The sequence below is a fragment of the Vicia villosa genome, linkage group LG5, assembly GCF_029867415.1.
Source record: "Vicia villosa cultivar HV-30 ecotype Madison, WI linkage group LG5, Vvil1.0, whole genome shotgun sequence".
Classification (NCBI taxonomy): domain Eukaryota; kingdom Viridiplantae; phylum Streptophyta; class Magnoliopsida; order Fabales; family Fabaceae; genus Vicia; species Vicia villosa.
Genome location: NC_081184.1, coordinates 16,258,041 through 16,273,044, shown reverse-complemented (window position 1 = coordinate 16,273,044; position 15,004 = coordinate 16,258,041). Strand labels below are relative to the sequence as shown.

Genomic DNA, 15,004 nt, shown 5'->3' with positions numbered 1-15,004 from the left:
TTTTTATGCAACCATAAAGTCTAAGTACCAGCAGAGGAATATGGATATTTTGCATAAAGAAGATGGATCTATTCTATCTGAACAAAGTGGTACCCAAACTGAAGTCCTAAGCTTCTATAAAAGCCTGATGGGTAGTAAAGCTAGGAATTTGAAGAATGTGGATGTTGATGCCCTAAGAAAAGGTAAACAGATAACTATGCAACAAAGTGAACAACTAGTGGCCCAAGTTACTGTTACTGAGATAGAGGAGGCCCTGAAGGGCATTGGTGATTTAAAGGCTCCAGGTATTGATGGTTATGGAGTCAAGTTCTTCAAGGTTTGCTGGAATATCATCAAAGAAGATGTCATCAAGGTTGTCCAGGAATTTTTTATCAAAGGCAAGCTCTTTAGAGCATTCAATAGTACCATAGTCACACTGATCCCAAAGCATGCTAGAGCCAAAACTATCAGGGAGTATAGACCTATAGCAGGGTGTACTACATTCTACAAGATTATCTCAAAGATCATGACAAACAGATTGTGTATGGTGCTAAAAGATGTCATTCATAGTAGCCAAGCAGCTTTCATACCTGGCCAACAGATTCACCATCACATACTTCTGGCCACTGAGCTCATGAAAGGCTATGGAAGGAAACATGGACCTCCTAATTGCATGATGCAGCTTGACCTACAGGAGGCCTATGACATGGTTGACTGGCACTCTCTTGAATGTATCCTCTATGAGATAGGTATGCCTAAGAGATTTGTGGAGTGGATTTTGCTAGTTACTTCTTCTGTAACTTACAGGTTTAATGTCAATGGTGATTACACTGAAATATTGGAAGCAAAAAGGGGCTTAAGGCAAGGGGATCCAATCTCCCATTTGCTCTTTGTCATCATCATGGATTATTTACATAATGGTGAAGATGACAAATACCAATGCATTCAGGTACCACAGTAAATGTGCTAAACTGGGCATAACTCACTTGGCTTTTGCTGATGATGTCCTCTTATTCAGCAGAGGGGATGTTAATTCAGTTCTTCTCATGATGAAAGCTTTCCAGCAATTTTCAGATTCAACTGGCCTTAGTGTGAACCCCCAAAAATGCAAAATTTTTTATAGTGGCATGGAGGAAGAGATATGCAACAAAATCCAAGAGATCACTAAGTTTGGTAGAGGCACTCTTCCAGTCAAGTATCTTGGAGTCCCTTTAGCAAGCAAACGACTGAGCACCATTCATTATTTGCCACTGATTGAGAGAATTCTTAGCAGAATTAGACACTGGTCCTCTAAATTACTTAGCATTGCTGGTAGAATCCTGTTGGTTAAAAGTATCTTTCTGGCTATTACTCAGTATTGGATGATGTGCTTCCCCATCCCTAAGAATGTCATTCACAAAATTGATGCTATCTGTCGAGCGTTTGTGTGGACAGGTACTGATAATAGTCGAAAGAGCCCCATTGCCTGGTCTCGAGTCTGCAGTTCCATCAACAATGGAGGTATGAACCTCATAAACATGGAGATATGGAGTAAAGCTGCTATGATGAGATACTTATGGAATCTTAGCTTGAAGGGGGATAGCCTATGGGTGAAATGGGTACATGGTTATTTTGTAAAGCAAGCTACTGTCTGGACTGTCAAGCTGCCTACTAATGCTTCTTGGATCCTTAAGGATATAATGGCTAGGAGGGAGGATATTCATGAACATATGCAGCTTTGGAATGACATGAAGAGCAGAGGCAAATTCAAAATGAAGAAGTTCTATGATCAATTGGCCAAGGGTGATAATGATGAGACTTGGAGTCATATAATTCAGCATAATGCTGCTAGGCCCAGGGCAGTAGTTTTTCTTTGGCTTGTTTGCCATAATAGGCTGGCTACCAAGAGCAGATTGAAGAGGTTAGGAATGCTTCAGGAGGATACTTGCAACCTGTGCATGGAGAGTGTGGAAGACATTAACCATTTGATGATTGAGTGTAGGGTTACCAAACACATTTGGCAGGCAGTTTTACAATGGCTTGAGATGAACCATCAACCTGTTCATTGGCATGAAGAGATCAACTGGATAATTCAACAAACTAAAGGGAAAGGCTTCTATTCCTATGTGTTGAAAATTGCTACAGCTGAAACCATTTACGGTATATGGCAATATCGTAATGAGAGGATTTTTGGCACTAACAATAATGAAGATACTAGTATAGTTGTTACTAAAATCATTGATACTATAGTGTTTAGAGGTTGGTTCAAAGTCAAATATAGGAAAAATATAGCTTTGCTAATGATGTAATGTCCATGTTAGTTGGGACTTGATTGTTCTTGTACATAGTTCTTTGAAATAATATATATTCTTTTATTTCAAAAAAAAAAAAACCCAAACACCTCTATTTATATAAATGGTAGTGCATTCTAGTTCACACAAATATGTCGGTGCAATCAGGACCCTCCAAAAGTGTCAGCAAAATCTCAACCGTTTAAAAAAATTAAAATTGAAACATACCAAAAATTTTAGTTATAATAAAATTTTCAGTACTCTCCGAAAATTTGAAATTTCCGATATACCGTAAATTTTAAGATAAAAACAATTTTCGGTATGATGTACTGGAAATTTCCTTATAACAGAAAATTCCTGTATATTAAACTGGAAATTTTACAGTGCATACCGAAAATTTCTTTCGGAAATTCTTTGTATCTCAATTTTTTTTAAGAAAATTGAGTTAAAAAAATATGGGGGTGCCAAGTCTAATTTTGAGGATGACATATAAATTTCTCAAATAGTTTACACGATTGGATTAAACGTGGCGTCATGAACAAATTACATCTTGCAAAGTCTAATTTTGAGGATGACATATAAATTTCTCAGATAGTTTACACGATTGGATTAAACGTGGCGTCATGAACAAATTACATCTTGCAAAGTTGTATCTTTCACAAAATAAACTGCTTTATTAGTTCCAAAAACATGTCAATAAATATCTGTTTTTTATGATTTTATTAAACGCATGTGTACAAAGATATTAACACCACCGGCCAACCACAAATTCAGAATTGCAAACACAATCTCTCTCGTACACTAAATAAAAGATAGCTAGCGTTAGTATGAAGAGGATGGCAGGTGACATTAATCAATGAAGGGGATAGTGAAGGCATCAGTTGAACACTGCCGGCCAGAAATATATGCTAATGCTCCTTCTTGTGAAGCTCTTTAGGTGACATAATGCACAAATAATGATTTGAAAAAGCAATGGAAGTGCTCAAATAGTCAGTAGTAGATATATGGATTGAAAGTAGCTCAAACAAATTCAATTCTCTAAAATAACCGGGAGAATAACACTCCTCCACAGTTTTTCAACTTCAATAGGATGCAGTGAAAAGATTTATAAGTGTCACAGCACTGATGTTTTACAAACATGGGATCTCTTATGAAATACTAATGGCATAGTCATACTACAATATTAACCTGATTATTATTTTCTTCCCCTTGATAAGAAAAAGGCTTTGAAAAGTGGTAATAGAGATTCTGTATGAACATCATCTCGGAAACTTCTACTTATCAAAATAGAACAGATAAGAGACGCATTTTGATGAGGCGAGCATATCAGCTTGAACTAGTGTTCTGCTTACTTATTTTGCCTTCAGTGGCTGTTCTTTGAAAGTATACTTGACACCTCGATCGCCATCGACCACCTGTCCACTCCCCCTCAATATCCTGCATTGTATCATATCCACAATTTTTAAGTATGAGCCAAGAAATGACCTTGTAGTTTTTGTTCATTTGAAGTACTATTGTATTTATTAAAACAAAATCTACTTCAATAATCAATACCATTTGGCTGTCAACAACCCCTCGACGCCTACAGGCCCTCTAGCATGAATTCGACTTGTACTTATTCCGACCTGTTCAACAATTGAAAGAACCAAAAACACATGAGAAAAATTCAATAACTTTGCTACTAATAACAATATTTTTTTCTGGAAGATGCATAACCTCAGCCCCAAGCCCAAAGCGTGCTCCATCACAAAACCGTGTACTTGCATTGTGGAATACAGCAGCACTGTTTATGCATAAAGCAAAAATGGATATTTTTAACAACCAATATCATCAAGTAAGCAAGACTCAAGATTTGACTTGGGCATTTGGCTTGAAATACATACCTATCAACTTGAGATAAGAAGGTCTCAGCAACTTCAGAGTCTTCAGTGACAATGCATTCAGTGTGAGCACTGCCCAGACATTAAATAAAGCATGAGACCTTTTACACAATAAAATATGATTCAGATGACAAAAATGAAATTTATTACGAGAGCTCGAACTTGCCTTCCATGTTTATTTATGTGGTTAATGGCAGCCGAGACGTCATCTACAATTTCAATTGTGCATGCAAGTGAGCTGTACTCATGATGTAAGGAACTCGCTTCAGAAATATTTAGCATGGCACTAGCTTTTGGTCCACCATACAATTCAACACCTGCAAGCCATTTTCCTTTGTTAATACAAGTTTTCCGGATTTTGAGCAAACTTGATGGACTATTTTTAGACAGTTGCACCGTGCATATCCAATCATCACAAAAGACGACTAGATTTAAACACAACTAAAATAATATAACAGAGATTACATTACATTTGAATTTGTAAAATCCAATTATTCTTACGATAAAAACAAATAAAAAACTTCAATTTGAATCATATAAACCATTTAGAGATAAGGTCAAACCTTCACGTTGGAGTTCAAGGATAAGCTCATTAAGTCCACCATTAGATGACAGATCCTTGTGTACAAGAAGTGTCTCCTAAAAAATTTATGACATTATTTTGATGAGCACAGTCCATAAATTATATTCACATCACAAACAATAAGCAAGAAAAACCAGTGTTTGCATAGCAAAGGATATGAATGCTAATTACCAATGCATTGCAGGCTGCAGGGTAATCAGTCTTTGCATCCCTAACTATATGCTTTGCCATATCAATATTAGCAGACTTGTCAACATATATATGACAAATTCCATCTGCATAACAGAAAAAATATCAATAGAATCCCTAGTTTATTTTACAAGTCTACACGTAGTAAATTTATATTTTATATACGATGCATTACCAGCATGACCAAGAACAGGGATTCTTGTTGACTCCTTGATTTGAGAAACCAGCTTATTACTTCCTCTAGGGACCACAAGATCTATCACATCATCAAGCTGTGGCAGAGTTTAATTATTAGTGGAAAATCATCGCACTATAGTATCATACCATTATAAGGATTTTTCTCTTGTAATATCTACCTTGAGTAGATCTGGAATTTCATCTCTTGAAGTGACAAGCCCAATAAGTTTGCCACTGACTGTATCTGGCATGACTGATGCGATGATCTACGGTAAAGAAGAAATATGAAAAGATGGAAACTTTTTTATAACTCAAATGACGATCCAGATTGACCTGAAAAAACTACAGCCTCAACTAAAATAAATAGGTAAACCTTGTGTAAGATTGCATTTGATCTTCGGGCTTCCTTTCCTCCTTTAAGTAATAAGCCATTTCCACTTCGAATTGCCAATGCTGCTATCTGTTAATTCATATAAACAAACAACTTAAGCAACAATATCCAAATTCACTAAAAGGAAATATTGCAAGAACAAAAAGGATATATTGAAATATGATGATGTAATGAAACAATAATCATCTTATACTAGAATGTACTTATATTTTGTCATGCGAAGTAATTTTTGAAAATGGAAGATGCATAAGACAGGGTGCCTTATATACCTGAACAAGAGCATCAGGTCGAGACTCGAATATAACCAGGAGGACACCAAGAGGACAAGATATTTTCTCCAAGACGAGGTCATCTGCTAGCTGAACACATATAATAGCAATCAGAACTGTCTAAATGATTAAACTTATTTTTTGTCAAAATCTGTCACTGACTGTTTGTTTATCTTAGTTCAAGATCAGTGAACATAAGTTACAAAATCCATTTCAGAATTTTTCATTTAACCAAATACTGGAAAGACACATTTTTTGGTCCAAGTGGCAAGAAGCTATGTTATTCTTACATAAGGTTTGGGATTCAAGTTTTGTGGATATAAAAATACACACGGAAATTTTTGCCCCTTTATGAGTCAGCCTAGCTCAGCTCGGGTTATTTAAAGGATCTAGACCAATAAATATTCAAGTTTGGAGGATAAGAGCATCCTTCAAATGAATGAAAAGGGGTTTTGATCTGACCTCAGTTCTCTTCAAAATCTGGCCAATTGGTTCTTCCATATCTGCCAGCACGCGCACAGACTTTGCAAGACTAGAGATCTGTTAAGTACAAAATCAAAGTTCAGATAAAACACATGCTCACATTCATTAAAAATCGTGTTTTGGATTGTGAGGAATCAGTGTTAGACAAAGGGAATAGTCAAAATCTGGGTGTAGTATCCTTTAATTTTAACTCCAGTATATGCAACCAAATTAAGCTCTTGCCTTCTCAGGCTTCAGGGTTAAACGTGATATCAGAGACTTGTCATATCCGGCTTCCGACGCATCATCAATATCAGCATCATTCTCTAACCTTATCAACTTTTGGTTTTTCTCCAATGCATCGGCCACGGCCAGCAATATTTCTCTCCTTTCTTCAGATTTTAGGGCCTGAAAGCCAAAAATATCAATGTAATTCAAATGACTATCCTACATCAGATCACTGTTGGAAAGAAAGCATGTAAACAAGGTCATTGTAAAATTTCTATATTAGTCCTTAAAAAGTTATCATTACTAAACTTGTATTTAGAAAAATACAATGAGTCACCAAGCTCATTTTTTACCCCTATAGTTTTCCATGAAGGTGAATGTGATAATATTTTACATGTTTTCTCATTATATAACTGTTTTTACCTGAAGACGTCTAGAACTATTACGTGCTGCAACTGCCATTTCATGTGCAGTCTCTTCCTTTAAGCTTTTCCACAGATGTGCATCTTTATGAAAGACGGTACCTATTTTCTCCCCTTGAAGCACTCGTATAATGTTGTCTGTGGCATAGCCACTTAAAACGGAGTTGAAATACAATTTCAAAGTCAGTAAAATGTAAAACCCAGGTGTATACTTGAAATCATGCACTACATTCAAATTATAACATTGCTCATGACAGATATTAGAATCCTTTTTCATTACATGAACTAAATGCAGGATAATAGATATTTTTTGTAGATACAAAGTTGTTGCAAGCGTACAAAATTCCATTTTTCTTTTTCTTTTTTTTCCCATGAGTTACATGCACTATGAGCGTAATTTACAGTACACGATAAAAGAAAACACTTTGTTAGAGAATGAAACACAGCACAAAAATGTTACATACCTAATTATAATAACAGGGATACCAGCATTAGCAGCACCAACGGCAGCACGGACTTTAGCAGTCATACCTCCTCTGCCCAATCTTGATTTGTCTCCAAAAGTAACTTCTTTTTTATGCTTCTCATTTATATACGTATGGATTAATTTCGAGTTTGGGTCACTTGGAGGACCGCTATAAAGGCCCTCAACATCACTTAATAAAACAAGAAGATCAGCCTTAAGTTCAAGTGCTAATAGACCAGCCAAACTGTCATTGTCCCAAAATATACCAGTGGAATCCTGCACGCGATGCTTACAATTTAAGGAAATACCAAGTATTACAAAGCCACCATGACTAGACCATGTTGTCAAAAGAAAATTAAAGTTTTTTAAAAATAAATAAAGATATAATTCATTGAAATTGGGTTAAATTAAAATATGTTTTTAATCACCATAAAATTGAAACAAAAAATGATTTTGATCCCTACAAAGAATTATTCATTTTCATTACGAACAACAACAAAACTAGTGTCTCCTTGCCAGTCCCCTATTAGGAACTAAAATCACACAAATGGCGTTTATTTTAGGGACTAAAGCAGAAAAAAAATTTAGGGACCAGTCATATTTTATCAATTTTATAAGGATCAAAGATAGATTTAACCCAATGAAATATCGCAAGAAAATCTAGAATACCTCATATGGTGCCTTCCTAGTACTAACAGCATCATTTTCATTGAAAATGGGGATGACCCTGCAATCTAATAATGAGGTAACTGTTTCTGATAGTTGTTTTCTGAAACCTGCATCGCTAAAAAACCCATCGTTCACTAGAAGTTGGGAAGAAGTCACATCTAGCTGCATAAGGAAAAAAATTTATCAGCATCCATATGGAAGAAGAATTTTTTTTTAAAAATTAACATGTGCAAACTAAGTTTTGGTTCGACCTGGCTAAACATAGTATCATAAAGAGCCATGAGACTACTCTGCCCAACAGCCGCACAAGCTTTTCCATCAAGTTCACCTTGTGGCTTTTGAAGATCAGAAAAGCTGCATGACAAATAAACAATTTTTTTTAGGTTTGGCACTCTTGTTTTCTATCACTTTAACTTAAATTAGTAGTATATGCTAGTTTAGTTACGAGTTTTCTGAAAGCAAAGCAAGAAAACATTGCTCCACGAGACCTCAAAATATAAAACAAACAAGCTAACATGTGCATTAACTCCTTCAAGCTTATATCAGTCTAATTCTTTTCCACAATGACTTCAAGTTAAGTTAAGACATATATTCTTCATTTCATAGTTTTGGTGAAAACTAATGCTGTTTTGGAGCATAACATAATGCTGAAGCTGTTAGTAATTTTTTAAATAATGAGAGTATGAAATGAAGACCATTATTGGATGGAAATCATATTCATGTCATTGGAATGGAAAAGATACAGTTATGATAGTAAAAGAGATGTATTTGAACCTGCTATTAGACAATCTGCGATATCTAAGTCTTTGTCTCCCAAGCCCAACAGCACCTGAAGTCACCAATATAACTTCATAGCCTTGGAGGTTTAGTTCTTTCAGCTGCAATTTCGTCCAAAAGACAGCTTTCAGTGACAAAGTAATAAAAGAAAACATGCACACACAAATACCTTACAAGTAACCATTTCACAGAACAAAAACAAAGTTTTTTATCCTTCCATTTCCTCTTCGTCATTGATAAACGATTTAATCAAAAATTATTTAGCAAGATATCATGAAGTCCAATTAACTGCTTAGGTCATGAAATTAGTCTAAATAACCTCTTTCGAATACTCTCTTGTTCTCAGACTGAAATTATTTGCAACTTATGAACTTAGATACATAGGTACAATCATACAAATATATATACACATTATACATACCTGCTCACATAGAGCTCCAAGTCTACCCAGTGCTAATCTTCCATCACTTCGGGTAACAACAGCTGTTCCAACCTTCAATACAGAAAATCAAAACAAACAAAAAATGATTACAGAATAGCAAAATTTTTTTTATCATAAAATCAAGAAATCAAATATCAGTATCTCAACGATTTTATTTTTGATTTTTTAATCATATAAACTAGTTTACAGTCACTAAAAATGAATATATTTCCTGGCCAAATAAAATTAACACAAGCTATGGATCGTCGGATTCTAATTACACCTGCAAATTTGGATCGTCGGATTCTAATTACACAAAAAATAATCGTCCGATCAAGATCAGACGAGTGTCTCACATGATATCAAATTCAAGACAATCTTCGCATACAAGACTGATTAGCATGCTTCAGTATACATTTTCCAAATTGATCTAAGAATCTTAGATAATAAGAAAACTATAATCAATAAAAATCTAATCGAAATTATTGAACTATACACTACATTACAACATAAAGAATGCATATAATCCAGAATCCAGAATAATAACAACAGCTATGAGAAAATTGACGATGATCATGCTAACAGAATTTCTTGAATTGAAGAAATGATGAAGAAGACCTTGACTACAATTCGATTAACGGACTTGACGAAATCTCGAGATGAATCCATGGAGTTCAAGACTCGGTAGAATTGAGTCAAGATGAACGAGTTACAGTGAGCTAAGTGAGTGACGGAGAGTCCGAGTTGAGCTGAAAACGAGTATTGGAAATGCGAAAATGTTGAAAGCGGGAGAGGAGAATATATAGTTACGTTTCATTTGATGTGGGGCTGCCACGTGTCCACGAAATTCAAAAGGATCTGTGGGCTCTACGAATCAGGGATGTTCAAGTCTTTATCATTTTTAGCGATACTCTTCTACTATGATAAAATTTTAGTGGATTTATTTATTTTATGATTTTAATTGCAATATTGTCACTTTTTTAATTGATAAAATGGTGAGAAAAGAAATTGATTTATAAATATAAAATGTAAATAAAACAATGGTCAAAAAAGTATTTTGAAATATTTATGACCAGGTTCAATTTGAGCAATAAGCAATTTCAATATGTTTTATTTAATTTATATTGGATTTTTATGTTTGAAACTTTGAATAGTACTTTTTCAATATGCTAACGAATATTTTTATGATACTACTTAAAGCTTAAAAAAATTATTAGAATTTGTTTATTTAGTGTATTGAAAATTGAATTATTTAAGTTTCTAAAAATAACTTTTTTCAAAAAAATTCTTTAAAATGTTCCAAAAGCACTTGTTAGATTCTAATAATAATAATAATAATAATAATAATAATAATAATAATAATAATAATAATAATAATAATAATAATAATAATAATAATAATAATAATAATAATAATAATAGTAATAATAATAATAATAATAATAGTAATAATAATAAATTTATATATATAATTAAACTATTATAGCTTTATTAAATAAATTCAGTTGATAACTAGTGAAGAATATAAGAATGTAAGGATGTGATTTCGAGTCTACGACGTTTTATTTATTCACCTTTAAAAAATTAAAATTTTAATCACTAATTTACTCGATAAAAAATTAAACTATTAAATCAATAATTATTCTCGTCAAAAGAATTTCTCTAACACTCTAAATTGATTATTCCAAATTTTATTACTGAAATCCATTATACGATTAACCAATTTTTTTATTTAAAGTGAAGATAAAATAAATTAAAGAAATGAATTGTTGACTCAAATTTTCTAATAACTAATAATATTTTGAAACATCTTTATTAGTTATATTTTAGAAAAATACCTCAAAAAATTTATAAAAAAAATATTTTTACATAACATTTTTTATGCATATAAAATATCTCTTTCATTATAGGATTAGGTATTCATCTTTCTCACTCTAACCTCTTGTACATGTATTTCATGCACTCATACTTATTTCGATATCGGAGTATCTTGCAAATACACCTCATTCACAAAAAATTCAACAAATTACAGACTATTGACGACCTGTTTTGATCAGGTACGATCGGTATTCACAAACGGGATAAATAAATGTTAGTAGTACATAAATATCTAATTAAAGTTTTAATACATAATTCTTTTTTTATAAGAAATGAACTATATAAACATCTAATTAAAAAAAATGAACCCCTTAATAGCTTAGAGTTTTTTTAATGGTTCTATCCTAAAGATTTTGTTGTTATTGAATATTTTAAACTTTGTTGTTATCTACTTTATACTCTTTTTGATGTTAGAATTGTTTGTTTGTCCTATTATTATATTTTTTTTAATTGTTTTTATAAAAACTTCACATACAAAATGTTTCCACTATATGAGTTTTTGTTTTTAATGCCACTTCATAAAAGGGAAATTATCTATTTATAAAATGACATGTCTTTAAGATACTTTACAAGTGTAGTCTTCTCTTTAGTAACATGAAAGTGAAAGACAAAGACGTTTCATAAATGATTAAACTACTCCTTATAAAAATAACATATATATAATTTAAAATACTATTTTTTTAGCATGTATAATTTATTTACAACTAAATATATTTTATTCTAATGGTTAGTTAGTCCAATAATAATTAACGTTAAATTTAACAAGGAGAATGACGGTTCAATCTCACAACTACAATCAAAAATACAATAAAACCATTTCAATGCGAGTTTTTAAACCTGCATAAACACAATAATTTTCCTTTCCTTTCCACTCAATGGTGCGAAAACAATATATGTGGGTAACCTACCCTTCCATTCTTTTTTAATGTTATTCCACTATCATGCAAAAACAAATAAGTACTTAAAAGGAAAAACTAGTAATCCTTTCACTTTCTTCTTCCTAGATCTTTCTTCCACTATCATGCAAAAACAAATAAGTACTTAAAAGGAAAATGTCCAATTCTTTTTAACAGCCACAAATAACAGTTGCGTCTCCATGTGCAGGATAAAATGACCCACTTGGCACGTTCTATTTTTTTATTGGAATTTTTGTTACCTTATACTTAATAATTAAAATATCACCAATTTATAAATAAATTATTAAACATTTTGAATTTTTTGTGTAACTACTGAAATTTTTTAATGAAAAAATGGATGATGGATTGATTTTACACTTTCAATTAAGACTATATATCTTGTCAAATCAAATTATATTTTTATTAGACGTCAATCTTTATGTCAGTGTATAATCATTTAATTCATATTTCAATAGAGAGGATAATAATATATTGACAGTCTAAATTAATTTTACACTGTCAATCAATGACGATCATATATTTTACTACATCACATTTTTATTTTAAAATTATTTCAAGAACATTGTAAATTGTTGATTTTCTATTTAATGACTTTGTAAACCCTAGTATATATCCATTAAACCATTTTATTATTAAAAATGGTAGAGGCCACTCATGACTTGGGGTGGTAAAATAGGTCTGATCTGTTAAACATGCTCGTTTTTTCCATACTTTTTTAAGATGGGTCAAGATTTAATACTCGCAACTTCTAATATGTTTCTCCCGCTCTGCCCCAATTTTTTGCAGGCACGGACATTTACATAGAATTATACACTTTTAGGCTTAAAAGATGTAAAGTCTACGGGCATTTTCTGCCCCACTCTTACGTTTTTACGAGACGACTCAGTTTTTACGAGACGACTCAATGTTTTAGAAAAGTACTTTTAACTACGTCCGCTCCACCTCTTTTGTTTTTTGAATTTTTACATGACCTACATAAACGGGACGAACATGCCTATTTACCACTCATAACCCACGTAAACATACTGCCAAAAGAGCACAGAAATTTTTCAATATCTTTTTATTATAATAACCTGTGGCCGAAACTTTTAGTACTTATTTAAATTTATACGAAAAAATTGTGTCAGTAAAAAATAATAATAAAATAAAAATTATGAAAAAATTAAAGAAAGCAATATTACGATAAAGAAAATAAAAAAATTATTATAACAACTAACTAAATACGTGACTTTAAAAATAATTACATCAAAAACCAAATATTTCTTGATCTTACATTTATGGTTCTCTACGTAAAAACTACTTGCATTAAAATCTTAATTATTAAAAAAAAACTTTTTAAAAATGGAGTATCATCTATTAACAACTTCATGGAATAATCTCTTTTCAGAAGAATTTAACTTATGCTGAGGAATAATTCTAACTCAAATTTTCTGGTTAAGTAGAAAGAAATCTCTTTCCATTTGATCTGAATCTGAATACTAATAAACAAAATGTTTAACATTGAGCAAAGAATAAACATAATAATGTATATTTGTAATATAAGAAAAAACAAAGAAGATGAAGAAATTGATGATACCTTAACAATCAAACGCTTAACCTTGTTGACAAAAGTCCTAGAAGGATCCATGTTGCTGCTCAAATCCTCTGTTTCAGCTATCAAGTTAAGATGATTTATTGTTCCATTAGAAAGGGGTTTCTCATAAATTTTAGTATTTGCAATCTTTGCAAAGCCATTTTGCAAGACTTCCATTGTTTTCATATCAATTTTGTTTGAAGGGAGGACAATGAAAGAAGAGGCCAGTGATGGTGTGAGTGAGGTTTAGTTCAGAGAGACAAGGGCTTTTAAAGGCACAGGATTTGAGGTTTGTCCTTTACCAACTACTATTTTTTAATTTGAGATAAGACTAGGTATATTTTTTGTTATACGTATATTCTTATTCTATTACAATTTAGATGATAAAAAATTATACATATATTTATGTGCAGAAGTGTAAATTTAAATTTGATGTTATTCATTTTTTTTTATAAGTAAGGATTATTTAAAAGAGAGTATTAGAGACACTCAAACCCGCTTACAAAAATCAAGAATAAAATTCAGAGTAAAAAATTTTTCTAACCAACTGAAACCTGCTTTAAATAAAACATCGAGTCTTTGCAAAACTCATAGAAGTTATATTTTATATTAGAAATTTCTCCGATAAAAAATCATTTTCACGCCATCAATTTGATATGCTAGAGAAGATGAGAAACAATACACATTCCGCTATTAAAGATAATATCATTTCTCAAATTCCATAAACTCCACATAATCGCCGACCAAATAATACCCTCTTTGTTTTCCTTCACTATCTTCTTCCTGCAGCCCGTGTGCCTCTGGAGAAAATTTCTCCAAATAACCACTTCTGGATCCAAACATAGCCCATACTAACTTTCTATCTCTTTCAAGATTACCGACGTAATAGGACATTGAAGAAAAAAGTGATCTAACAATTCCTCCTCAATCGAACATAACACGCATTGAAGATCAGAAAAGGAGAGATTAATACTTCTACGGAGAAGAAGATCCTTCATCGGCATCCTATTCAAAAAGCATTTCCAAGCAATAGCTTTAATTCTGAAAGGGACTTCTGATTTCCAAAGAAAACCAAGAGCTTTCGCCAAACCATCATCAATTGCAGCAGTTTCATAAAATTGAGTCAACAACGTATAACATGCTTTCGTTGTGTAACCCAACTCGATATCATGCCTCCATACCCCATCACTCCCTTCCTTATCCAGCACAACTGAGGTTAACAAAATATGCAGATTCTGCATACTACTAGCATCTTCCCGACTCAGATCAGAACCTAAACCAAAATCACCCTACTGCCAAACACCGTCTTTCCAATTTCCCATTCTTGCCACCATTATATCCTTCAAAGAACTAAGAGAATACAAGCCAGGAAACAAGTCCTTCAAACATATGTCCCTTAGCCAATTTACCTCCCAGAATAGAGTTAAATCTCCACTTCCCAGGGCAAACTATA

At 32.5% G+C, this 15,004-nt stretch overlaps 1 protein-coding gene across 4 annotated transcripts; it reads right to left on the bottom strand.

The window, feature by feature from the left end:
- Positions 1–3,283: 3,283 nt before the first annotated feature.
- Positions 3,284–13,805, bottom strand: LOC131601404 (delta-1-pyrroline-5-carboxylate synthase-like). Of its 4 annotated transcripts, none has more exons than XM_058873218.1 (20): positions 13,555–13,805; positions 9,184–9,255; positions 8,760–8,863; positions 8,237–8,339; positions 7,986–8,147; positions 7,315–7,604; positions 6,852–7,002; positions 6,444–6,608; positions 6,201–6,278; positions 5,739–5,828; positions 5,452–5,538; positions 5,258–5,344; positions 5,077–5,173; positions 4,884–4,987; positions 4,693–4,768; positions 4,296–4,446; positions 4,133–4,201; positions 3,966–4,032; positions 3,804–3,874; positions 3,284–3,686 (listed from the first exon to the last, which is right to left on the bottom strand). In XM_058873218.1, exons 1-20 carry the CDS (start codon positions 13,735–13,737, stop codon positions 3,602–3,604), a joined length of 2,292 nt encoding a protein of 763 aa, XP_058729201.1. In that variant the 5' UTR covers positions 13,738–13,805; the 3' UTR covers positions 3,284–3,601. The 4 variants fall into 4 exon arrangements, with proteins under 4 accessions (XP_058729201.1, XP_058729202.1, XP_058729203.1 ...); XM_058873219.1 differs by having other exon boundaries at positions 7,315–7,592; XM_058873220.1 differs by lacking the exon at positions 13,555–13,805 and adding an exon at positions 9,802–10,266.
- Between the last annotated feature and the right edge of the window lie 1,199 nt (positions 13,806–15,004).

Coding starts and splice junctions, on each gene's coding strand:
- LOC131601404 (XM_058873218.1), bottom strand. CDS start 13,737: ATGAAAACAATGGAAGTCTTGCAAAATGGCTTTGCAAAGATTGCAAAT. Junction 4,447..4,692: donor CCTTGAACTCCAACGTGAAG/GTTTGACCTTAT, acceptor AATGGCTTGCAG/GTGTTGAATTGTATGGTGGA. Junction 4,202..4,295: donor CACATAAATAAACATGGAAG/GCAAGTTCGAGC, acceptor ATGTCTGGGCAG/TGCTCACACTGAATGCATTG.